Raw genomic sequence first — 26,003 nt, 5'->3', positions numbered from 1 at the left:
TTATGGAAAATTGTTCTACTTCTAGAGTCTATTGGGGAGAAAAGGAATTAAATACTATGAGATAGATCCTTATCTGGGAGTCACTTATTCATTCAACAATTCTAGTTCATCTACTCTTGAACCTGGGCATATGAGAATGAACAAACAGAAGTGGGCAATGGACACATGTAAGTCATTTTCTAATACAGAGGAGACTTTGGGGATACCTAGTCTTTAACTGGCATAATTTTAGGATACCAATATGTCCAGGCCATCCAGAGAAGAGTGTGGGCCTGGAGTTACCAGCCAATGTACCCATGAAAATCACACATAAGAAGTGGCTTCTCTGCTGGTATCTCCCATTCACATTTTTGGACAGTGTTATAAACAGAGCATCTTTTCACATAGTTATATAATTTTTATATATCCTCTTCAGTGAAATGTCTCTTTATGCTCATTTTCTAATTGGATTATTTGCTTTGATATTGGTGAGTAGTAGGAGTTCTTTATGTATTCTAAGAATAATTTTTTTAAATCAGATAAGTGGTTTGCAAATATTTTCTCGCCCTCCATAGCTTGTCTTTTCATCCTTTTAACAAAGTCATTCACAAAGCAAGGATTTTTACTTTTGATGCAATCCAATTTATGGAGTTTTCTTTTATGGATCATGTTTTTGGTGTCATGTTTAAGAATTTTTTACCAAGTCTTAGCTTCTAAAAAATGTTCTATGTTTTCTTCTAAAAGAGTTTCATAGTTTTATATTATATTTTACAGTTAAATTTATTATCTATTTTGAGATGATTTTTGTATGAAGTGTGGAGTTTAAGTTGAGGTTCTTTTTTTTTTTTTACTATATACATCAAACTTTCCAATACCATTGGTTAAAAAGACTATCTTTTCTCCACCCAAATTTTTGCCCTTTTGTAAAAAAGCCATTGGCCATACATATATGCATTCTCTATTTCTGGTTCCTCAATTCTGTTTCATTGATCTATGTGTCTCATCACCAATACCACAGCCTTAAAATTGAATAGAGTGGTTCCTCCCACGTTATTCTTTTCCAAAATTACTTTAACTATTGTATTTCCTTGCCTTTTGGAAAATTTATATTCACAATAAATATTTCACAATATACACATATATCAAATTATCAGATTGTACACTTTAAATACATACATTTTATTTGTGAATTATTCCCCAATGAAGCTGAGGGAAGGGGAAGCTAAGGAAAGAAAATACCAAAAGTTTGATAGAAAAAGAAGAAAAGACATGAACAGACAATTATTTAAAAACATATAAATGTTCAGGTACTAGAAGTTTACTGGTAGAAAAACCAAAAGGAAGAGCTCTATTCATAAACATTCTGTCCAATTCCAGGAGACTTGTGTATCAATTTTTCCTCCCTGAAAACACTCTTTCCCCAATCAATTGTTACAGGAAAACAAACTAAAATCACTATACTATGTAATAAATGGCTAATATGCAAATTGTCCCCTCAACCGGGAGTTCGACTGGGAGTTAGACCAGGGGTAGGGCCGGCCGGCCAACTGCCCATGGCTCCTCCCCCTGGCCAGTCCAGTCCCCGATCACCCCTCATCCCGATCTGGGGTGGAGCTGGCCAGCCAACCTCCCACAGCCCCTCTCCCCAACTGGCCCAGCCCAATCAGCCCGATTGGGGCAGGCTGGCCAGACCTCACCCGTGCACAAATTTGTGCACCGGGCCTCTAGTCAGGTGCACAAATACTAATAAATACTAAACTCCTATTTGACCAAAAGTAAAAATATAAAAATGGCCCTTAAACATATTAAAACATGTTCAATTTCATTCAGATTTGAAAAATACAAATTAACACTGAGATGCCATTTGTCACCGATCAGTTTGGTGAAAATTACAATGTGTGGCATAGCAACATATTTTGTTGCTTAGACTGTGCAGAAACAGACACCAATGCATTGCTAGTGAGAATGCAAACTGGCAAAACCCTTCTGAAAGGGGATTGGCAATATCAAGCAAAGTTACAAATACAGTTAGCACTACCTTCCCATTTCTAGGATTATTTGTTGATGCATGTGTATAATTTCAAAACAAGGTAAACAACTAAAAGCACATACACAAGAGAATGATTGAAAAAATTAAGGTATATCCACAAAATGGAGTACTATGCAGCTAATAAAGAAGAATGAGAAAGATCTCTATAAACTTATATGGAGTGATTTATAAGATGTATATGTAAGTTTAAAAAGGAAAGTGTAAAACGTCACACTATATTTACATAAGAAGGGATAAAAGAAAATATACATGCATCTGCTAATTTGCAGAAAGAAATTTTAAAAAATAAACGAAATACTATTGAGATTGGTGAGTAGAATCTGGATGGAAAGAATGAGGACATGGGGACAGGTTAAAGGCTCAAGGAGGTATACTTGGAGTACATTTTTTTCTATAGTACTGACTTTTAGTACTATAACATTTGACTAACCAACAGGAAATACAAGCAGTAATATATGAGCCCTACTAAAATAAAAATGAATAATATAACCACACTGAATAGTTCTAGATGGAAAAATACTAACCTAAATAATTTTGAAGAAAATTATTTTGACCTCATACTGGAAGGCTAAAGACAAAAATTACTGAACACAAACATCGTTCTCTAGTTCATATATTTGCTTTTTACAGAGGCAGGGTTAGTTATTCTAAAAATAATTTACATATATTCTATTGAGCAAATAAGTATATATATTGTGAACAATAGAGAAAAAAGGAAAAAGGATCAGAGGTTGGAAATGGGCTGTATGGTAGAGTAGGAAATGGTGCAAAAGCCATTGGGCAGCAGAGGTCTATGACCTACCCAAAGATCCACAAAACCCTGCTCTGGAACCTTTAGCTTCAATGACTCAAAAGAGTAACATGACAGGAGAAAGCTCTTCCAGGAGAACAGGGACTGAAGGAAGGTAGTTATGTAGTTTTTTCTTTTGTAAGGGCTTGATTCTGGGTCACAGTACTGGTTGGACCTCTGAAATTTTCCTCCCCTTGGTATACCCCCTTAATAAAGATAGCAGGACCACAGCTAAGGAATACCAAACCTTGTTCTTTGCAGGAGGTTGCAAAGTAAGGACACTCCTAAAGGAAGAGCGACAACAGGAATAGGAAGAGACACAGTCAAACGGCAGTTGTCCTCATATAATACTCAGGGATGGGAGCAACTGTCCTTCTAGTATGCATGCCTTCCAATTTCTGGCAGGGTTAGTTACTCTACTGGGGAGAAATATAACACTGTCCAAACTGGCATAGCTTTGAGGTCTGGCCAAACAACTGTGTCTCAGACAAAGATTTGGGTTCCAGGGAATGCAAATGAGAGACAGAGGTATGGGATCACTAGCTATTTCACTTGGGCCATGACAATGATAATCCAAATTATTTACTTTGCCTCCCTCCCTGCCCTTTCTTCTATGAAATCAAATGGTCAGGGATAAGATTTGAACTGATTTTTCTTTCAGAACTTCCCAGGTAGGATGCTTGAGAATGGGCCATTCCCATATTAAACTACATGTCATCTTATTGCTAATAGTAACTATACTTCAAGGGATGCATCTTTATTAGTAGATACTCATCCCTAGGAATCTAATGATGTTCAGACAATGGTAAGAAAAAGCAGATGTGGCCTATGACCTATCTGCTCATACAGTAAAAATGGTAAATTATTAATTTGAAGCAAAATAAAGGATTATTTGTCAAGAACCTCCCTATTTATACACTTCAAACTAGGAAACTGGGCTTGGACATGCCTTTTATTCAGGATGACTGGGTATTCAGAGGGTGATCTGGATTCTCTTGCAACTCTCGGCACTTGCTCAGGGCTAAAGGGAATCTTGACTTTACATGGCATTCTTTCTCATCTAGCCTATACTTCAAAGAATTTTGAGCATGTGATTTATAGCCTATCTTTAAAATCAGGTCTTGTGAAGATAAAAAGGATGAGCTCTTAACCACTTCACAATTTCAGAGCAGAATAGAACCCTCCTCAGATACTATACCCAAATGTGGACATTTCCCAAATATGTTAAAAAGTCATTGTTGTTGACAATAAGCGATTCAAAAGAATAGTGTTACCAAGACAATAGGATATAACGGATACCCATGCCCTGGTCAACAGGTACATGAAGGAGCTAAATGTGAAAGCAGTATTTACTAGAGTACACATATGGACAGAGAAAAACCTAATGAACACCTCCCTGACTGTTCAGGGAGTACTTCAAATTTTTCATTTCTGGAGAGACTAGCATATTTTGAAAAGACTGAAACATGATGATGATTATTGGCCAAAGTCTTGGGAAGCACCAAGGCCATTCATTTCTCAGAGATATCTGCACTACTTAGAATGCAACAAGTTTTGAATCTTTCTCTCATGAAGATATGCCACATTACGCAACTCTCATGGCTCACGAGCGTAGCCACAACTTGAGAATGAAGCATGATCATGTGGCCTGCAAATGTCATGGCCAGACATTTTATACAAACTTATTACTGTAAATATGGGCCTCAGCAACTGCATTTTTTAGGTTTATGTAACAGCCTCCACTACTTCCACCAGCTGTTACATAAGCACAGAAGGGACTGCCTATTTCATAAATCTTACTTCCAAAGTTCCTTTGGAAATTCATATAGTGGGAATAAAAGAGTGGAAAAAGAAGAAGAATGTGATTATGGCAGTGTCCTTGATTATCAAAAAAATCACTGTTGTCTGCCCTCATGCTGGCTGAAGGGTTCAGTTTGTACATTTGGATCCTGCTGCAAGAACTACTGACTTTCAAAGGCAACTAAACCTTGCCACTTCAGAGCTCCAAGAATACTGTAATGGTACTTCCATTACAGACAAATTCCTACAAGCAAGGTGCAGACATAGTGCAGATAAATACCTACAAGCAAGATGGCGCTCCTGGCAAATAACAAGGTTATTGTAATCAGGGCTGGTGGCAAAGCCTAGAGAATCAGTGTGTTAAAAATCTCTGTAAAGGGCACAGAGGTTGCTCATGAAAGTTAGTATTATCACATGAATACCAAGAGAGACAGGACAGGTCTAGAAACTGTGGCAGTAAATCTAAAGGGATTTTTAAGGTCCTCAGCAAGTGTGATATAAAATGTGGTAGGCTGCTATGTGAAAACATCTAAAAGTTCCCATACATTGAAAAACATCAAACATTCAGTTCCTCATGCAAGTCACATGGTGTTGGAGTGCAGAGATGTGTTTTTTTTTAGCCACAGACAGGGCTAATGAGAAGTTGTTGAAGGATGGTAGCCTAGGTGGTCCACCGTGTTGGAGACCAGGTGTAAGTTAACAAGGTCCTTGCACCTGAAGGGGCTAGCAAGGCTGGGACCCTTACCCACACAGTTTTCCCAGACTTGTTTGGATGGCGGTTATCAGTAGAATGAGAGCAACCTCTGTAGAATGAGAACAGCCTTTCATGGCTTACCAAGAAGTCTGTAACTATTTACTGAGATTTGCTGTACCGAGAATTTGTCCTTCTGCTCTGTCCCTCCCTTAGAGGTTAAGAGGAACAAAGAATACATTCCTCTTGACAGACCTCCTATTCAGTGTCTTGTGTATAAATAGCATTGTGTGGTTAATAAACTTGCTGCAGTTCCTCGATTGAGCTGCAGTCCTCCTGATCCCGCTTTCCTGTCTTTCTTTCTTTTCTCAATTCCCACCTCCCTACCTCAGCCTGGCTCAACCTGTCAGGCTGGCCCTGACACCACAGAAGATCTGTATAAATCAAACCTGCTAAGATACTACTATATTTCACTATGACTGCAACCTGACCTCATGTCATGGGAGGGGTATTTGCAACAATTTTAAAAACTGCCACTGTGTCTATGTCTAAGCGCCTTATGAATTCAAGGGTTATGGGGTACAGTTTAAATAGTGGCCCAGGTTCATGTGTCCCCTCTGACTCTCAGTATGACAAAATACTGATCAGCCTAACCTAGGTCTTTCTTAGCCTTTTATCACTTCTCATTTCCACTATTCTTTTGTTTGCCTACATCCATAGAAGATTTAAGACCAGTGTCAATGCAAAAGATTCATCTTGCAGAAGCAAAATGAACAAATCTGACAAATATTTGGTAATTGCCATCTTTCTGATAATTAATCCACATATGAAGTAATATTAAAAGGATGTTTTAAGGAGTTGACTCCTTAGTTCTGGTGTCCCTCAAGGTCTATGGAGATGGGAATACTTTCTTGCTTCCATCTGTCTTTCTATATCCCAAATTCTTGTTAGTTTTTAAATTAAAAAAAGGTAAAGTAGCTCCCTGGATGAGGCAGTCTTTCTTGTTCTGTGCTACCCAGAAATCAGCTTTCCGGAGCTTTGGGGCAATGAGAAGACTCAAGATGTAATGTTGACAGAACAAGGACATGTTATCCTCCATAGTAAGGCTGAAACTCATGGCCTAAAATCTAAAGAGCTATTATTGAGCTCCCTGAAATTTCTATGGAGAGCTCCTTTGGAAAACTCTCTGGAACTTCCTTTTCAGAGTATCCTATCAAATCCCCCATTGTAATCTCCCATGTCGATTTTCTTTAATCTTAAGGATTTTGCATTGGACAGACCAAGGAATTTATCAGGTGAGAATCATATGGTTATGAGTTCTAAATATTTTATCATTCCAGTCAGTTTTGTCCACCTGGCTTTCCCCTTTGTTTTGGCATCATAGAACAAGCCTCAGATTGGACTTGTTCATAACCTAACTAGAAAGATCAAACATTACTTGTTATGTGATTCAAGAAGAAACAGATTAGATATTCCAACCCATAAATGAGGCTCTAGTCTAGGAATCTTTTTGCCCCCCAAAAGGTTCAAATTCTACTTACTAGTCATTCATTCATTTATTCATTTATTCTATAAACATATTTAGCTCTGTTAAGTTGAACCATGTAAAATTGATATGAGACCATTTTCACCTACAAAAATGGCAAGTTCAAATGGTTAAACCTAATTCAATTTTCAGCACTATTAAACCTTCTTAGGACTTCTGCTTGTAAAGGACATTTTAGAGTTTTTGATTCCTAGAGTTTCCTCTAGTCATGATTTCTCTTAAATCTTATTATTCCCTGTAACTTCAAAAGACTGGCCCTAATTTTTTAGAGTAGGGTGGTCCCTGTCAAGACTTAGAATGGCACTGAACATATGAGACTAGACTATGGTGCATCTGAGTATCTCACTGTCACTTTTTTGATAGTTGTCCTTGCTTATTCTGAGTTTCCAAACCTCTTCAAAGAACAGAAACTTTCTTTGTCCAACCTCAGAGGCAGACATAGCAATGACAGCTGAGAAAACTGTTGTATGCCACCCTACTTCACTTGAAACCATGGAATAGAGAACCTGGAAGTGGCATGTATAAATAATAAACTATAATTAATTTTTCTAAGAAAAGACTTAGACAAGTCTAATATTCACCAAGGTAATAAGTCCTTCTCTTAGATGAAAAGTGGCTTCATCTCCTTGAACAAAGACTTTAAGAATCACTAGTGAATCTGAAAATAATAAAAAGATCCTGCCCAATTCACCTAGAATGGCTACTAAACCATGGCACTATATTCCCTTTAATTTCCAAAAGACTAAAGATGTTCCCCAACACTTTTCCCAATCCTTTAGTGTGGAATAACTGCAGTTCCTGTATCCCAGTACTAGTTTCAAAGAGTAGTAGAGGTGCTGGTAGCAAAAGCAAGGGTAGAGTCCAATGGATCTAGGCCCCTGCTATAGAATCTCTTCTGTGAGCATAATAATGGTGTCTGGGTGTCTGCATCACGCCGAGTTTCTTGCTTTAGTTGAAAGAACTTGTACTGTGTCCATCCATATACTCCACAGTTGAGCAGACCCTGGGATGATGCTGTTAGAGCCTGGAGGAGATGAAGGGGTGATGGAGCCCATCCTTCAGGTTTTCAGAGATCCGGGGAATAGTTCCCATTCCCCTTATTTATAAAGAATTGTTATATTTCTTCTAACCCATACCTCAAGATCTGGCATCAGTTTTTAATATTTTCTAGCTCTCCTGAACTCACTCTTTACACTGTACCTTGTCATGAATGATTGAAAGATAGTTGGTCATATTTTTTAGTGTTTACATAAGGACAATGAAGTGATTTCAGTGCCCCTCCTTAATGCCCCATTTCCCAGGTCAGGATTGAGAAAACTTCCCTATCAGCTTAGTCAGCTCCAAAAGTCTTCTTAAATTTGATAAAGGAAGAAGAAAGAGAATTGTCCCATTTCTTTATTACTGTCTCCCTGTTCACCTAGAATAGCTCATTTATCCCATTCAATTCACTCTGAATGGGAGAGAATCATGTCATTATTAGTGCTTCATAAGAACATTTGTTTTTTTTGTTACTCATTCCTTAAACATACATCAATAAAATGAAGTTGACCACACATAAATATGCTCTGAAATGCATGGGAGCACTTTCACAAAGTATCTACCAGATCTGTGAGGAAAATTTCACATTCTTCATAACTAAATGTATTTTCTCTTTTGCAATGTAGAAATACCCTGAGGGGAAAAATTTTTGCTTAGAGATGTATGGCAGTATAGGAGAACAGGAAAAGAGGGCATGAGAACATCGATGCTAGATGTTGAAGATGTTACCTGAAGTACATAGAGGGCCATGTGAAGCTTGGTGTCCTGTGGCTCAATCAGCTTTATGATCATCAAAATGACAGCTATGAAAACACAAAGTATAAATCTTATCAGCACTGGCTACCTGAGCATAAAATTCTTCAGTATACATGCTTAAGCATTTTTAAAATGGAAGCTATAGACAGAATGAAGACCAGCAGTAAGATTAAGCAATTATGTAAATCACTGGGCCTTGGGTTTCCAATGTTTATTCCTCAGTGAGTAAACTTTACAGATTATTAGTGCAGCAATGGTGGCAAGACATACTACAGGAAGACAGTCACACTTTTTAACATTTTCGAGTTTATCAAGCTCTTTCATAAACATTATCCAATCTGATCCTTGCTACAACTTTATGTAGCAGGATGGACAGGTATTAGTATCTCTGAGTTCTGTCAGGACATTTCCTCTCATATCAGGTTGCATCACATGTCTAATTATCTTAACTTGCAAAACATAAGAAGAATTTAAGGAGGTTGGGAAAAACTGGGAAATATGAGTGGGAACAACTTAAATTTTACAAGCTGGACAGGAATTTGCAGTAATCCTTCTTGGTGAGACCTCTTTGCTTGATCAGAACCCCATAATGCCCTCTTCATTGCCCAGCTCTTTCCAGTAAGATACCCACCTGGGCCCCAGCAGCACAAGAAGGCCACTGGGTAGAAGCGTACTCGCTGCTCTACGATGTGAATCGCTGCCCACTGTTCACTTCCCAAAAAGCCAGTTGATTTCACAAACTTCTTATACAGAGTCTGGGCTTGGATGAGTAAGACCTAGACAGGGGTACAGCAGTGAATAGTTTGCCCAAGACTTAGTAACTTTCCAGGTCTATCCTCCTATAATTTTAGAAGGAATGTTCTCTTAGGATCTAATAGCAGAAAAAGCCCATTCCTCTGTCTTTAGTATCTGAAACCAGGCTTTTTCTGAGAGAAAATTATCTTCAGAATGAACTTTTGCTTAGCTAGGGAAATAGACAGATATTAGCCAAACTTGTGGTTACCATGTTCAAAACACGAACCTTAACAATAATGCTCAGGATATTTTCTCACTGAGACTGATCATAATATGCATGAGAAATAAAATTACTAGTAAGATCTATGCCCTAGCCAGTTTGGCTCAGTGGATAGAGCATTGGCCTAGAGATCAAAGGTTCCTAGGTTCGGTTCTGGTCTAGGGCACATACCTTGGTTGCTGGCTCCTTCCTGGCTCAGCCCTGGTCAGGGTGTGTGCAGGAGGCAACCAATCAATTCTCTCACATCCAATATTTCTCTCTGTCTTTCCCTTTCCCTAAAAATCAATGGAAAAATATCCTCAGATGAGGATTAAAAAAAAAAAACCTAACCAAACCCTCTTTAAAAACCCTTTATTAGAAGTTAAAGTACTCTATACTTAATATCCTTAAAATAAATATTTTAGCACTGTGACTGAGCTTAAATTCTCAACTGTAAGCAAAAAAAGGGGGGGGTCTTTTCTTGCCCTTTAGCTAATTGAAAGAAATATAAATCAGTTCAGAAGTCCAACATGATTTTTGTGTAGAGTGAATTATGTAATAATCTTGGTAACAACTTTGACCAAATTTGAAACTTTTCCCTAATAATCCAGATCCATACTCTAAATTAACAACCAATTAACTAAAGGTTTGGCCATTTAAGTTTCTTTTTTCCCCACAGAAATAGGAATCAAAAGGAGGCTTGAACTTATTTGAGAATATTTATGGCTAGTAGAATCAGTTCATCATCTGTTGTTTAAAAAAGAATCAGAATGCGCCCAGCTGGTTGAACGTTGACCTATGAACCAGGAGGTCATGGTTCGATTCCTGGTTAGGGCACATACCTGGGTTGTGGGTTCGATCCCCAGTGTGGGGCATGCAAGAGGCAGCCAATTAATGATTCTCTTTCATGTTTCTATCTCTCTTTCCCTCACACATTCCTCTCTGAAATCAATACAAATATATTTTTAAAAAAGGAATCAGAATGATAATTCTGAATGCCCACTGAAGCCTGGGTTATTCTGAAGAAGCAAACAGGAATCCCCACGGTGCCAGGCTACCTGTCTCTTGTCAATCAGTTCTAAATATAAACCATTAAAGCCATTTTAATGTAAATTAGTCATTGTGCAATCTTTACACACTTGCTGATTTGAGCTAAGTTATCTCTATAACTTATATTTGAATTATCAAAGGAAATTCTCCACAATTATATTTGGTTCATGTGTACTACCTGTACTAGGAAACAAAACATATTTGGGGGATAAATTTGGTCTGCAGGTAGATAGTTTGTAATCCCTGAACTAACATATAAAGAGAGGAGAAAATGATACTGAAAAATAGATATGGCAAATCAGAAGGCATATTGCTTGCTTACTGATTTTGTACTAGGCAGTTATATATGAACTAGAGGCCCGATGCATGAAATTCGTGCAAGAGTAGGCCTTCCTTCCCCCGGCTGCTGGCACCAGCTTCCCTCTGACACCCAGGACCTGGGCTTTCCTCCAGCCGTCGGCAGGCACCAGGAACCCTGTCTTCCCTCACAGCCTCAGCTTCATCTGGAAGGACCTTCAGTCTAATTAGCATATCATGCTCTTATTATTATAGATAATGTACTGTCCCATAGCTGGTTATTTTAATTGTACATAATTCTGATGATGTCGGGTGAGTATTTAATAACTGCCTGAGTCACTTAGCACCTTAACCCAGTTAGACATATCATAATCACAAATTTATAGCCAATAAAGAATTGAGAAAAGAAAACTCTTTCATTATTTGGGAAATTAAACCAAAGCTCACCCCACACATTCCAAAGTATCTATATATACTAGTATAAAACTCTAATGTGCAAATAGACTGAACAGCAGAACAACCAAACAACTAAACAAACAGTCACTATGACATGCACTGACCACCAAGGGGCATGCGCGGAACATAGCAGGCATCAGCAGCAGACGGCAGAGTGTGAAACATGGCGGGCATTGGCCATGGCGGGATGGTGGAGCAGGTGAGAGGGGGCGCCAGACCAAGGCAGGGCGCCGGTCACTGTCATTGGGGCGAGCCTCTGGTGGTTGCTAAAAATTCTTAGCTTCCATGCACTGCGATCCCACCCAGCAGTAGCACCCACAGCTGGCGCTGGAGCTGCTACTTCCACCCACTGCCAGTGCTTGACACCGGCCCCTATCTCTCGGCACCGTAAGCGGGTGCGAGCGGCAGCTGCTGGCTCCAATCGCCCCTCAGGACTTCTCCACCTCCCCCTGCTCCTAAGGAGCAATCAGAGCTGGCAGCTGCCTCTCGCACCTGCTGCCAGCAACGGCCCCGCTCGCACCCGCTGCTAGTGCCTGGCACCAGTCCCGATCACCCCTGAGGGCTTCTCCACCTCCCCCTGCTCCTGAGGGGCAATCGGGCAGCAACCACTGCTCACATCCACTGATGGCACCAGCCTTGCTTGTACCTGCTGCTGGTGCCAGCCCCAATTGCTCTATGCTGTCAGCGTGTGGGAACAGCAGCAGCGGGAACAGGGCTGCTGGCAGACAGGGGACTAGAGGTTGCAGCAGGAGGGGCTGGGTAGGAGCGCAGAGGATGGGCTGAACCTGCCCCTGTGCCCATGGCAGCCTCATGGCCTACAGTTCCTTTAAAGTTGCACAAATTCATGCCCTGGGCCCCTAGTCCTATATAATAAAAGGCTAATATGCAAATGGGCCGAACAGTGGAATAACTAGTCGCCATGATGCACACTTACCACAAGGGGAGCACTGCTCATCCAGAAGCTGGGCTCATGGCTGGTGAGCGCAGCAGTGGTGGCGGGAGCCTCTCCCACCTCCATGGCAGCACAAAAGATGTCCAACTGATGGCTTAGGCAGGAGTGGGCCTAAGCCATCAGTTGGGCTCCTGCAAGAGGACGCAGGCCGGGCTGAAGGACTCCCCTCCCAACCCTGACCCAAGTGCACAAATTTTGTGCACTGGGCCTCTAGTCATTTTATATAAAGGATATACTTGACACATTGTAGTTTTCTGCTCTGATCCTCCATGGGGATCCATAAGAACATATATTACTTCTAGAATGAGGATAATTCCTACAGAATGAATACAGGTTCTTTTTCCCACTCATCATTTGATCTTGGGAAGTCCAAAAAACTAAGGTAATAATTAAATTGTCAATATCACCTAGCCACTTTGTTAAGTCTGGAACTATCAAAAGTAATTCTCCACCTCATCTTTTCCAGGCCTTGGGAGTACTACCCAATCCCTCCCTATCCCCACTTCTTTCCATAAAGGCAGATAAGGTGGCACCATACCACAATGGTGAAGAGGCTGAGTAGGAAGCTGGCCAGGAAAATGATGAGCCCATAAAAATAAAGTGTTCTACAGACTGATGTGTTGGCAGAAGGCAGGAGTTCAGCCATGGCTGATGGCGGTGAGTGCATCAGGATACACCTAGGAAGAGAATCAATGGACAAGAGCACTGCTACAGATATAAAACTATAGAGTTACCTATTAGTGCAATAAAAGTTCATGAGTATAAAATTCTACTTATCATTTTGCTAACACTTTGTTCCTTCTCATAGACACATTATTTTCTAGTCACCTTGTTATATTCTATGTATGTATTTACAGTGTTAACTGCACATTATTCTCATTATTCACATAGCTCATTTTAAATACAACACCTTAGCCAGAATGTATGTAGAAAGTCCTCTTCTATCTCCATTTATAGAACAGAGTATGTGTAGACGACCATGAAAATAATAAATTTGGTCCTTACTTACCTGTGGCTCTGGCTAAAGTTGCGGAAACATTCACTGGCATTGCCCAGACAGAATACAGGTGTCATCAATAGTAGAGGTATCAGGCTAGGAGGAAAAAAAACTTATCACCCTAATATTCAGACTGTTTTATGCCCTCTTCCATTTGCAAAATATTATCCTGTTCTTTTCCCTCCTCTATCATCCCACCACTCTCCACTAATACATACACATTTAAATTCTCTAAGAAAAATCGTTCAAAAACCTTAACTATACTGTCTTTTTCAATACCTGGGGAAGAGAAGTGAGGAATGCATTTTATACTTAGGGTAATGAACACTAACAGAGTTTCATAAAGAGTCTCCGGGAGTTGTGTGATCTGATAAAATCCAAGTGGGTCAAAATGAAAGGAAATATTTTACAAGGAGCTCTCTGCTTGCTCAGTCTGTTTCACTTTCCATGGTGACCAGAAATAACTTCATTCTCATATGTCCTTTCCTGGGAGCTTTTCTAAAATAGACCTTTAAATAACCAATTATTATCCAGAGGAAAAGATCCAAGAGTAAAAGTTACAAAATCTAAAACCAACTCTGTAATGACCACTTAAATGAAATCCAGACCCCTTCTGGGCTTAATAATTTTAAGAATCTCACCCAATGTTATAAAGGTAGATGAGATCTTGAAAGCCCCTATTACAACTCTTTAAGAGATGTAGAAAGGAATTAAAAGTCCAAAGACTTAAAGGGAAATACCTGACAGGCACTTAGACATGATGGCAGAATTGAGGCTAAAGCCCAAATCTGTAACTTCAAACTGTTTGCCTATTTGAGAAAATGGAACCAAAGATCACATATTTGTTGCTTCCTACTCAGTAAGGCTCCAAGAGGACATAGGCATGACAGACTCAATAGATATAAAGGACATTGTTCTTCTATTTGCTCCCACCTAGACCCCAGAATAATGAGAGTCCACACCTTGCTAGGAAAGAAAGCAAAATATCTTACCTTGACGAAATGATGGCTATCTGACCAACTCGACAAGTATTATCTATAACCTATGAAAAGGAAAATGTGAGCAATGTCTTAGGATATTGCCAATCATGTTATAATAAATACCAGGTTATTATGTGTCACTTGACAGAATAAAAATTCCCAAGAGTCAGCTTGCTTCGTTAAGAAATATTTGCTATAAAATTCAGTGAAATAATTCCTTAGCATAGGAGATAAGAGAATTTTATCTGTGTTACTATATTCTAAATAGTACAATAGTCACAAAAAGAACCTGTAGGAAGTAGCTTAATATAAGATTTGACTACCAGAACAAATTCTCTTAAAAAAAAGGCAAATGTTAAATTACACAATGTTCCATCTTCTAATAACAGTTCAGTCCTCTTCTTTTATATCCAGGGAGGTGTGGGATTTTTACTCCTTATGAATGGAGTGAAAGTCTATGTATAAGATGACCAGCAGCTGAACCGGTTTGGCTCAGTGGATAGAGCGTCGGCCTGCGGACTCAAGGGTCCCGGGTTCGATTCCGGTCAAGGGCATGTACCTTGGTTGCGGGCACATCCCCGGTGGGGGGGGGGGTGCAGGAGGCGGCTGATCAATGTTTCTCTGTCATCGATGTTTCTTACTCTCTGTCCCTCTCCCTTCTTCTCTGTAAAAAATCAATAAAGTATATTAAAAAAAAAAAAAAAAAGACCAGCAGACCCTAGCTGATTTGGCTCAGTGGATAGAGCGTTGGCCTGTGGACTGAAGAGTCCCGGTTTCGATTCCAGTCAAGGTCATATACCTCGGTTGCAGGCTCCTCCCCAGCCCGGGCCCTGGTTGGGGCTAGGGCAGGAGGCAACCAATTGATGTGTTTCTCTCACATCAATATTTCTCTGTCTTTCCCTCTCTCTTCCATTCTCTCTAAAAATCAATGGAAAAATAGCCTCGGGTGAGGATTTAAAAAAATTAATAAAGATAATAAAAAAAAAATTTAAGAAAGATGACCAGCAGAAAGTATAACAAGCCAGGGTTAGTATAATAAGGGCAAGGTCAAATAAGCCCTTTGGATTATAAGCCCTTTAAGACTTGTTAGATTCTAGAAGAAAGAACATTTCAAAAATATCCAGTTGTGTTAGACACTGTAAAACAAACTACAGAAGAATGGTCCCTACCCAGTAGGAATTTATGGTGGAAGATATTGAACATAACACCTTAAAGAGATAACAGAAGAGAAAACAAGTGTTGTTGTTTTTTTCTATTTTAAGGTAGAGAGCATATGGGATGGCATTGTTAGGGATCAATAAGCATTAAGTGAGCAATTAATTAATAACCAGAGATGACTAACTGACTTGCCTTAAGAACTTTGAATCAAGAATAGCAAATTATTTCAAGTTGGATAGAAATTGCTGACTTTAGGTAAAATGGGAAATAAGTAAAATTAGTCTTTGGTGACTTCTCCCACTCATGTCCCTTTTTCTCTTTTTATTATATCCTCTATCCAGCAGGTGGCTAGCCTGTGTTTAATTCTTATTCTTAACTGGATATCAATGAATCTCTGATAAAAAAGTTTATTAGTAAAAGTTTAGGGCCTAAGTCTTGCTAGGGTATTTAAAAGAGAACTCAAACATGAAAAAAAAAACAAACATGTCAAGGCTTTAGGAATAAAGCTAAAATGACAGAATAATAGCCAGTGGAGTTAAATTTTTTGGCTAAAGTTTATCTTCTTGGAATATTAGTGTTATAGCATGTGTTACATGAAGAAAAGCACAATAGGTGCATTTGCATGACTATAAAGCAATAGAATACCATATATGACAGTTAATCTTTGTCTCTCTCTCCCTTTTCTTCAAAAATTAGTTTGTTCTGCCCGGCTGGTGTAGCTCAGTTGTTGAGCCTTGACCCACGCACCAAGAGGTCACCAGTTTGATTCCCAGTCAGGTCACATGCTTGAGTTGTGGGCACAATCCTCAGTAAGGGGTGTGCAGCAGGCAGGCAATCAATGATTCTCTCTCATCATTGATGTTTCTATCTCCTTCTCCCTCTCCTTTCCTCTCCTCTCTGAAATCGATAAAAATATTTTGAAAAATATGTATAACTAGAGGCCCAATGCATGAAGATTGTGCAAGAATGGGCCTTCCTTCCCCTGGCTGCCGGCACCACCTTCACTCTGGCCGGAGCTGCCTTTCTGCCTTAGTTCAGGTCTGGAGCCACCTTTCCACCTTCCCATACTGCCCAGAGGCCCAGAGGTGCCTTTCTGCTTCGTTCCTCCGCCTTCCCACGCTGCCCAGAGGCCCAGAGCGGCTGGGGTGGTGTGGAACGCCAGCATCGTCGCCATTGCTACGACACAGCCGCTAGGTGCCTGCATATGCAAATTAACCCGCCATCCTTGTTGGGTTAATTTGCATACTCACTTCTGATGGGCTGGTGGGCATTGTAGAGGTACGGTTAATTTGCTTCTTTTTCTTTTATTAGTGTTTTATAGTTTATAAAACATATAAAGACATTTAAATAAATGAAAATTGCTCATATCATAAAAATGTATTCTGCCAAGATCACTTAGTGATATACTAAAAGAGTCAGAAATAAGAAAGAAAATATACTATACAATGTAATACTATTCACCAATAAAAAGTAATGAATTACTTATATAATACTATAATGGATAAACTTCAAAAGCATTATGCTAAATTAAATAAAACAGACAAAAGAAATTATATACTGTATGATTCCATCTATATAAAATGTCCAGAAAAGGACAATCTATAGTGCTTGTTTAGTGCAGAAGGTGGGAAGGGGATTAACAGTAAATGGGCATGGAAGATTTTATTGGGGTGAAGAAAATATTCTGAAACTGTCATATGATGATGACTATACAACCTGATAAGTTTACTTTAAAAACCATTGAATTGTATATTTAAAATAGGTGAATTATATGATATGTAAAATACATACATGCACACAAAGAGTCCAGATGTACTGACTTAGTGAATAATTATAATGCTAGACAGTGCCAAAACTCTGTGAACCAAAGGGGGAAAGACAACTAACTTCTCCCTGGGTTAATCTTATTTTCTGATTACCATACATTAATTCCCCTGCTCTTCTGCAAACCAATATTTTTTTTCTACTCATACTGAAAAAATACAGCAGAGCAGAACACTCGCCCTTTCCATAGCTATAGTTCAAATCCCAGGTTTCCAAGCTGAACCCTTTCCCTGACTCTTCGCCAAGATCTTTAGCAACAATGATGTACTGGCATAGAGCCAGGATTATTTCTTTTACTGAATAGAACCAGGCAGGAATGGCAGTACTGTGCATAATGTTTCCCATAATGGAGTCTTTTTTTTTTTTTTTTTGGTGGTATGAGATATGAGGAAATCATGTTAACAGGATAGAAACTCAGTGAGAACATGTTTTCCTTTTATTAATCTCAATTAATTCACCTAGTCTGTGCAGGGTGTTTACAATATTGATCAAGGATACATGGGTTTGTTTTAGCATACTGTTCTTAACTATTAACTTTGAATAAAACTTACCAAGGAAAATGTACTCTGTCCGCTCTGGGTGTGTTTCATCCTTAGTTCTTTGTACAGATACCAGACGTAATTGACGGTGTAGAGAAATGAAGAAATGTAGAATATCTAGGTAAAAAAGCAAAACAACCCATCATAACTGCCCCACTCTGATTTCCTTTGATTTACTCCATTATTTTCTTTTTTTTTTAATTTTATTTTTATTTTTTTAATTAAATCTTTATTGTTCAGATTATTACATTTGTTCCTCTTTTTTCCCCCCATAACTCCCCTCCTCCCAGTTCCCGCCCCACCCTCCGCCCTCACTCCCCACCCACTGTCCTCATCCATAGGTGCACGATTTTTGTCCAGTCTCTTCCCACATCTCCCACACCCCTTCCCCCCCCCAAGAATAGTCAGTCCATTCCCTTTCTATGTCCCTGATTCTATTATAATCACCAGTTCATTCTGTTCATCAGATTATTTATTCACTTGATTCTTAGATTCACTTGTTGATAGATGCATATTTGTTGTTCATAATTTGTATCTTTACCTTTTTCTTCCTCTTCCTCTTCTTAAAGGATACCTTTCAGCATTTCATATAATCCTGGTTTGGTGGTGATGAACTCCTTTAGCTTTTCCTTATCTGTGAAGCTCTTTATCTGACCTTCAATTCTGAATGATAGCTTTGCTGGATAAAGTAATCTTGGTTGTAGGTTCTTGCTATTCATCACTTTGAATATTTCTTGCCACTCCCTTCTGGCCTGCAAAGTTTCTGTTGAGAAATCAGCTGACAGGCGTATGGGTATTCCCTTGTAGGTAACTGAGTTTCTTTCTCTTGCTGTTTTTAAGATTCTCTCTTTATCTTTTGCTCTTGGCATTTTAATTATGATGTGTCTTGGTGTGGTCCTCTTTGGATTCCTTTTGTTTGGGGTTCTCCGCGCTTCTTGGACCTGTAAGTCCATTTCTTTCACCAGGTGGGGGAAGTTTTCTGTCATTATTTCTTCAAATAGGTTTTCAATATCTTGCTCTCTCTCATCTTCTGGCACCCCTATAATTCTGATGTTGGTGCGCTTGAAGCCGTCCCAGAGGCTCCTTACACTATCCTCGCATTTTTGGATTCTTTTTTCATTTTGCTTTTCTGGTTGTGTGTTTTTTGCTTCCTCGCATTTCAAATCATTGACTTGATTCTCGCGCTCCTCTGGTCTGCTGTCGTGAGTCTGTATAATATTCGTTATTTCAGTCCATGTATGCTTAATTTCTAGTTGGTTCCCCAATATAACATCGAGGGTCTCATTAGTTTTCTTGTAGATCTCATAAAGTTCATCGGCGGCTTCTAAACAGTTCTTGAGAGACCTTAAAAGTGTGGTTCTGAACTCTATATCTTCCATTGACAATTTTGTCCTGTTTCTTTGTCTCCGCATTTTGTTATGCTTCCTTGGTGCACCCCCTAGTGGTCTTTGTTCGCAGTCTTATAGTTAAACCTTGATTGTTGTAGCTAATCCCAAGGAGGGTTTGACCTCCAGGCCAAGTGGCTATGAGAATCAGCTGTGTCAGCAGTGAGAGAACTTCTGTCCTCTAGGGAGGTGCTAGTCTAGCCTTTGCCTGAGGCTATCCGGCAAACGCCTCTGTGCAGGGCTTGGGTAGGGCGGGTAGCACAGGATCAACAGGGTGGGCCAGAGAGAGCAGTTATGGCGGCTCTCAGTCCTGTCCCCAGGGGCTCTGCCTCTCTGAGTCCCAGCACCCGCTGCAAAGCTCTGAGAGAAAGCTGCACTCGCTCTGACCGAAGCCAGACAGTCCCGCTTCTCCCGTTTGAGTCTGGGTCCTTAAAGACTCGCCCGGATCTGGTGCTCAGAGTCTGCGACTCCCTCCCGATTGAAAACGCCAACCTCGCCCTCTGCTGCCAGCCCGCTCCGCGCACTCCGCACCTCAGAATTTGACTTCAGCACTGCGCCTCCTCTGAGTGTCCGAATGCGTTTCTCTTTCCTCTTAGTTGTAGGACTTCCACTCAGCCAGCGTTCCTGTGGTTCTGAGTGATGTCCGTTCAGTTTTTTAGTTTCATTTTTGAAGTAGTTGTTCAAAGCAGCAAACTCCGGCGTTAACCTATGCCGCCATCTTGGTTCTTCACTCCATTATTTTCTATTATAGGAGTACTACCTACTATTCTATTAGTAACTTACTATCTAGTATCCATACCATGTAAAATATGGGAATTCTATCCAGCCTACCTAAAACATGCCTCAGCTTTTCTTTTAAATATATATTTTTTAATTTTTTAATCCTCACCAGAGGATGTTTTTCCATTGATTTTTAAAAAGAGCAGAAGAGAGAGGGAAAGACAGAGAGAAATATTAATGTGAGAGAAACACATCGATTGGTTGCCTTCTGCATGCATCCTGACCCATGCATCAGGGCCCCAGCCTGAGGAGGAACCTGCAACAGAGGTACGTACCCCTGACCGGAATCTAACCTAGCACCCTTCGATCCGCAGGCCAATGTTCTATCCACTGTGCAAAACCGGCTAGGACTATATTTTTATTGATTTCAGAGAGGAAGGGAGAAGGAGAGAAACATCAGTAAGAGAGAATCATTGATTGGCTGCCTTCTGTATGTCCCATCCTCGGGATTGAGCCAGCAACCCAGGCATGTGCTCTGACCGGGAATCAAACTGTGACCTCCTCGTTCATAGGTCAATGCTCAACCATGAGCCACACTGGCGGGGGCCAGCTTCCTTTTTAAAAAAGAAGTTTTTATTGATTTTAGAGAGAGAAGAATGGAGAGAGAAAGAGAGAGAGACCTGCCAGAAACATTGACTGACTGCCTCCTGCACACTCCCTACTGGGGATCAAGCCAGAAACCCGGGCACGTGCCCTGACCAGAAATTTGAATGGTGACCTCTCCATGCATGGATTGACGCTCAACCAACTAAGCCAACTAAGCTCAACCACACTAACCAGGGCCTTATTTTATCCTTTGCAGAGGAACCACAGTATTATCCAATTCCTCTCACCTAACTGGTCCGCTTTTATGCACAAAATAGGTCCAGAGGCATGAATGTATGGAACAGAATGACAGAATTCAGAGGGGAGGGAAGTAAAAGGGATGATGATAAGAGATTAACCAAAGAACATATATGCATAGACCATGGACACAAATAGTGTAGAGAAAGCCTGGGTGGGGAAGGACAGGGGGTTGGGGGATGGGGGACATCTTTAATACTGTCAACAATAAAAAAAAAATCATAGAATATTTTTCTATTTTATTTTTTTATTGAAAATGCCATAAGGATTTCAATTTATATTTTTTATTAAGTTTACTGGGGTGACATTGGTTAATAAGATTATATAGGTTTGAAGTGTACACCTCCATGATACATGAACTGTATATTGCATTGTGTGCCCACCACCCAAAGTCATATCATCTTCCATCACTATATATATGACAGCCTTTACCATTTACTACCCCCATCCCACCCCTTTCCCTCTGGTAATCTCCATACTGTTGTCTGTGTCTAGGGGGGCTGGATGAAAAGGGTGAAGAAATTTAGCAAGAAAAACTCATAAATGCAGACAACATTAGGGTGATTACCAGAAGAAATTGGGGGTGGGGGAGGTAAAGGTGGGGAAAAGTGATGGACAGAGACTTGACTTGGGGTGGTGAACACACACTGTAATATTCAGATGTATTATAGAATTTTACACCTGAAACCTATAAAATTTTACTAACCAATGGCACCCCAATAAATTCCATTTTAAAAGAGGAAAAAACTAACAGGAAAATTGTTTTCAAAAATAACAGAGACATCCTAGCCGGTTTGACTCTGTGGATAGAGTGTCGGCCTGTGGACTGAAAGGTCCCAGATTTGATTCCGGTCAAGGGCACATGCCTGGGTTGCGGGCTCAATCCCCAGTAGGGAGCATGCAGGAGGCAGCCAGTCAATAATTCTCTCTCATCATTGATGTTGCCATCTCTCTCTCCCTCTCCCTTCCTCTCTGAAATCAATAAAAATGTATTTTTAAAATAATAATAATAATAAAATAAAAAATAAATAAATAACAGAGAAGTCAGTGCCCTGAGCAGTCCTGAATCTGTCTCTTGCTTCAACAGTGTTTGGATGGAACAGAGCCAGGGACACCTTCGACCACCCTCCTGTGTCTTATCCAGTTACCACCTTCAGAATCACCTCCGGGACCAGCCAACACACCAGTTCTACCTTAACTCCTTATTGCCGAATAACCATGAGCTCTCAAATTTGTCAGAATTATTCCACTGAGGTGGAGGCTGCAGTCAATCACCTGACCTGCATCTGTGAGGCCTCCTATAACTACCTCTCTCTGGGCTACTATTTCGACAGTAATGATGTGGCTCTCGAGGGCATGAGCCACTTCTTCCGCAAGCTGGTGGAGAAGAAACGTGAGGGCACTGAGTATCTCTTTAAGTTGCAAAACAAGCGTGGTGGCCGCATTCTCTTTCAGGACATACTGAAACCTTCCCAAGATGAATGGAGCAAAACTCAGGACATCATGGAAGCTGCCCTGCCCTTGGAGAAGAACCTGAACCAGGCCCTTTTGGAGCTGCATGCCCTGGGTTGTACCCATGCAGACTCTCATCTCAGTGACTTTCTGGTGAACCACTTCCTGGATGAGGTGAAACCAATCAAGAAGATGGGCAACCACCTGACTAACATCCACAGGCTAACTGGCCCTCAGGCTGGGTTGGGTGAATATCTTCAAAAGGCTCACCCTCAAGCAGGACTATGAGACTTTGGAGACCAGAGGCCTTTCAGAGGCCCCTCTGCATTCCCCTGGTACTTGAGCCTCTTCCCAAAACTACTAGTCATTCTTTTAACCACCCTGAAGCCCTCTCCCATGCATTGGAACAAATGGAACAATAAAGCTTTTTGCAGAAAAATAAATACATACATACATACATACATACATACATACATACATACATACATAACTAATAACAGAAGACGCCTTAGCTGGTTTGACTCAGTGGACAGAGCGTCGGCCCGTGGACTGAAAGGTCTTGGCTTCTATTCCAGTCAAGGACACATGCCCAGGTTGCAGGCTCGAACCCCAGTAGGGGGCGTGCAAAAGGCAGCCGATCGGTGGTTCTCTCTAAACATTGATGGTTCTATCTCTCTCTCCCTCTCCCTTCCTCGCTGAAATCAATAAAAATGTATTTTAAAAATAATAACAACAGAGAAGACAATGGATGTCAGTAAGTCACATAGATAAGGGGCATAGTCTCAGTGTTAGAAAGTAGTTTAGTGGCAAGAATTTGGCTGAACAACACAATAGCTCAGGTACAAGATCCTGAACAAGCTCACTACATAAAATGCCAGGTCTCCATATTTTAGTGAGTAACCAAAATATCATGTATTATCCAGGCCTGCATTGTCCAATACAGTAGGTAACTAGACACATGACTATTCAAATTTAAACTAATAAATATTAGCCCTAACCGGTTTGGCTCAGTGGATAGAGCGTCGGCCTGCAGACTGAAAGGTCCCAGGTTCAATTCTGGTCAAGGGCATGTACCTTGGTTGCGGGCACATCCCCAGTAGGGGGTGTGCAGGAGGCAGCTGGTCTATGTTTCTCTCTCATCGATGTTTCTAACTCTCTATCCCTCTCCCTTCCTCTCTGTAAAAAATCAATAAAATATATTTACAAACTAATAAATATTAAATACAATTTAAAATACAGTTCCTCAGTCACACCAGCCCTATCTTAAGTACTCAATACCTAAGTGTGATTACTGGTTAACACTTTGGATAGCACAGACAGAGAATATTTCCATCCCCCCTGATCTTGAGACATGACTTTACCTCCCTCCTTACACTGCCTGACTTTAGACCATTTTATTGCTCAAGTTTATCAGGAAAAAATAAAAGAAAAAAACCTCAGATCAATACATTTGGCTCCTAAAAGATATAATAAGGAGAGACTGAAATTTTTGGTTAGGTGAAATTTTGGTTTGGTTACCCATTCAATGATACTTTTCTGAATCTCCCCAGTTAGAACCAATCAGTTGGGTGATGGGTAGGGGCTGGAAGGATGGGGGGAAGGGAGGAGGGGAACAGGAAATATCTATAATACTATCCTATCTAATAAAGAGGTAATATGCAAACTGACCATCACTCCAACACACAAGTTGGCCGCATCCATGTGGACACAAGATGGCCAGCAGGGGAGGGCAGTTGTGGGCGATCAGGCCAGCAGGGGAGGGCAGTTGGGAGGGAGAAGGCCTGCAGGGGAGGGCAGTTAGGGGCGACCAGGCTGGCAGGGGGAGGGCAGTTAGGGGTGACCAGGCCGGCAGGGGAGGGCAGTTGTGGGTGATCAGGCCAGCAGGGGAGGGCAGTTGGGAGGGACAAGGCCTGTAGGGGAGGGCAGTTGGGAGGGACAAGGCCTGCAGGGGAGGGCAGTTAGGGGCGACCAGGCTGGCAGGGGGAGGGCAGTTAGGGGTGACCAGGCCGGCAGGGGAGGGCAGTTAGGGGCAATCGGGTTGGCAGGGGAGCAGTTAGGCTTCAATCAGGCTGGCAGGGGAGTGGTTAAAGGGTGATCAGGCTGGCAGGCAGAAGCAGTTAGGGGCAATCAGGCAGGCAGGCAGGTGAGTGGTTGGGAGCCAGCAGTCCCGGATTGTGAGAGGGATGTTTGACTGCCCATTTAGGCCCAATCCTGATCGGGCCTAAACGGGTGGTTGGATTTCACTCAAGGGATCCCAGATTGAGGAGGGTGCAGGCTCGGCTGAGGGACACACACACCCTCATTCATGAATTTCGTGCACCGGGCCTCTAGTCAACAATAAAAAATAAATTTAAAAAATAAATTAACTGATTAAAATAATTTTTTTTAAAAAGAACCAATCACTTCTTTCACATTCCTAGTTTATACTTTTATTAAAGAACTAGGGCCGAAACCGGTTTGGCTCAGTGGATAGAGCGTCGGCCTGCGGACTGAAAGGTCCCAGGTTCGATTCCGGTCAAGGGCATGTACCTGGGTTGTGGGCACATTCCCAGTAGGAGATGTGCAGGAGGCAGCTGATTGATGTTTCTCTCTCATCGATGTTTCTAACTCTCTATCTCTCTCCCTTCCTCTCTGTAAAAAAATCAATAAAATATATTTAAAAAAAAAGAACTAGGGAGGTGGTGCACGGGATTCGTGCACTGGTGGGGGGCGTTGCCTGCAGGGATCAGCCCACTGTGGGAGTGTCGCTCATCCCAGTCAGTGGAGTGGCGCTCTCACTGTGGGAGCACACTGACCACCAGGAGGCAGCTCCTGCATTGAGAGTCTGCCCCCTGGTAGTCAGTGCACGTCATAGTGACTGGTCATGTGGTCGTTCTGGTCATTCTACCATTTGGTCACTGGGCTTTCATTATATAGGATATAATTTGCTTTTTACTGTAATGATTTAGATAAAGTACATATGTCTAGTCTCTCATTAGATTTTAATCTCTGAGGTGAAGAATCATATTTGTTTATATATTTATACCACCATAACATAACCAACCTCACTTTCTAGCAACTCAGCACAGAACTTTATGCACAGCCGGCACTCATAGCTCGAGGTGAATTATCACTAGAATTGTAAACTCCTGAGAATAAGAAATTTATCTATCTTGTTCATCCATGTGTACTCCAGAATGTAGTATAATGACTAAAACATTGTAAACAATAAACAGTTATCTAATAACTTTGAGGTCCTTTATCTGAGGCCACAGGCAGATGTAAGTTTAGTTTCTTAAGAAAAAATCCATAGCAAAAGGATTTCTAAAATGTTTCCATCATTACTAAAGTGAATATTTAAAATAAGTGATGGTTTATAGCAGGAAGTAAATTACATGTCTCTCCAATCATGACAGTAAAATTTGATATGTGATTTGATTTCCTTGTCTTTCTCTCTCCTCTTGAGATTTAAAGAGAATGGCCATTCTATGATGAGGAAACAGAAGTCTGAGGAAGCAATAGCTGGGTGGAGGTGGTCAAAAAGGGGAGAAAATGGGAGACATCTGTAATAGAAATTTTTTAAAAGGCAATTTCATTTAAGCCCAGTAGGGGGAACCAGGATGTCATTGTATCAGATAGATTCCCTCCACTCTCATACAAAACACAG

General features: G+C 40.8%; 1 protein-coding gene and 1 pseudogene across 7 annotated transcripts in view; one reads left to right on the top strand and one right to left on the bottom strand.

Moving 5' to 3' along the window:
- Nucleotides 1–886: 886 nt before the first annotated feature.
- Nucleotides 887–26,003, bottom strand: part of TMEM116 (transmembrane protein 116) — a 52,983-nt gene continuing 27,866 nt past the window's right edge. For 5 of the 7 annotated variants that reach the window (XM_059676100.1, XM_059676095.1, XM_059676094.1 and 2 more), the window contains 7 exons: nt 17,910–18,014; nt 14,389–14,438; nt 13,409–13,492; nt 12,938–13,076; nt 9,282–9,426; nt 8,624–8,697; nt 2,965–7,880 (listed from right to left, as the gene is read on the bottom strand). In XM_059676100.1, the coding sequence (XP_059532083.1) occupies nt 7,674–7,880; nt 8,624–8,697; nt 9,282–9,426; nt 12,938–13,076; nt 13,409–13,492; nt 14,389–14,438; nt 17,910–18,014 (804 nt within the window). In that variant the 3' untranslated portion in view covers nt 2,965–7,673. Of the gene's footprint in view, nt 1,202–2,964; nt 7,881–8,623; nt 8,698–9,281; nt 9,427–12,937; nt 13,077–13,408; nt 13,493–14,388; nt 14,439–17,909; nt 18,015–26,003 lie in introns of those variants that run through there. The other 2 variants (XM_059676097.1, XM_059676096.1) reach the window with 2 other exon arrangements.
- LOC132222160 (ferritin light chain-like) lies at nt 22,124–22,700 on the top strand (annotated as a pseudogene).

Source organism: Myotis daubentonii, chromosome 19, assembly GCF_963259705.1.
Source record: "Myotis daubentonii chromosome 19, mMyoDau2.1, whole genome shotgun sequence".
Taxonomy (NCBI): domain Eukaryota; kingdom Metazoa; phylum Chordata; class Mammalia; order Chiroptera; family Vespertilionidae; genus Myotis; species Myotis daubentonii.
This window is presented reverse-complemented; position numbering and strand designations above follow the sequence as displayed.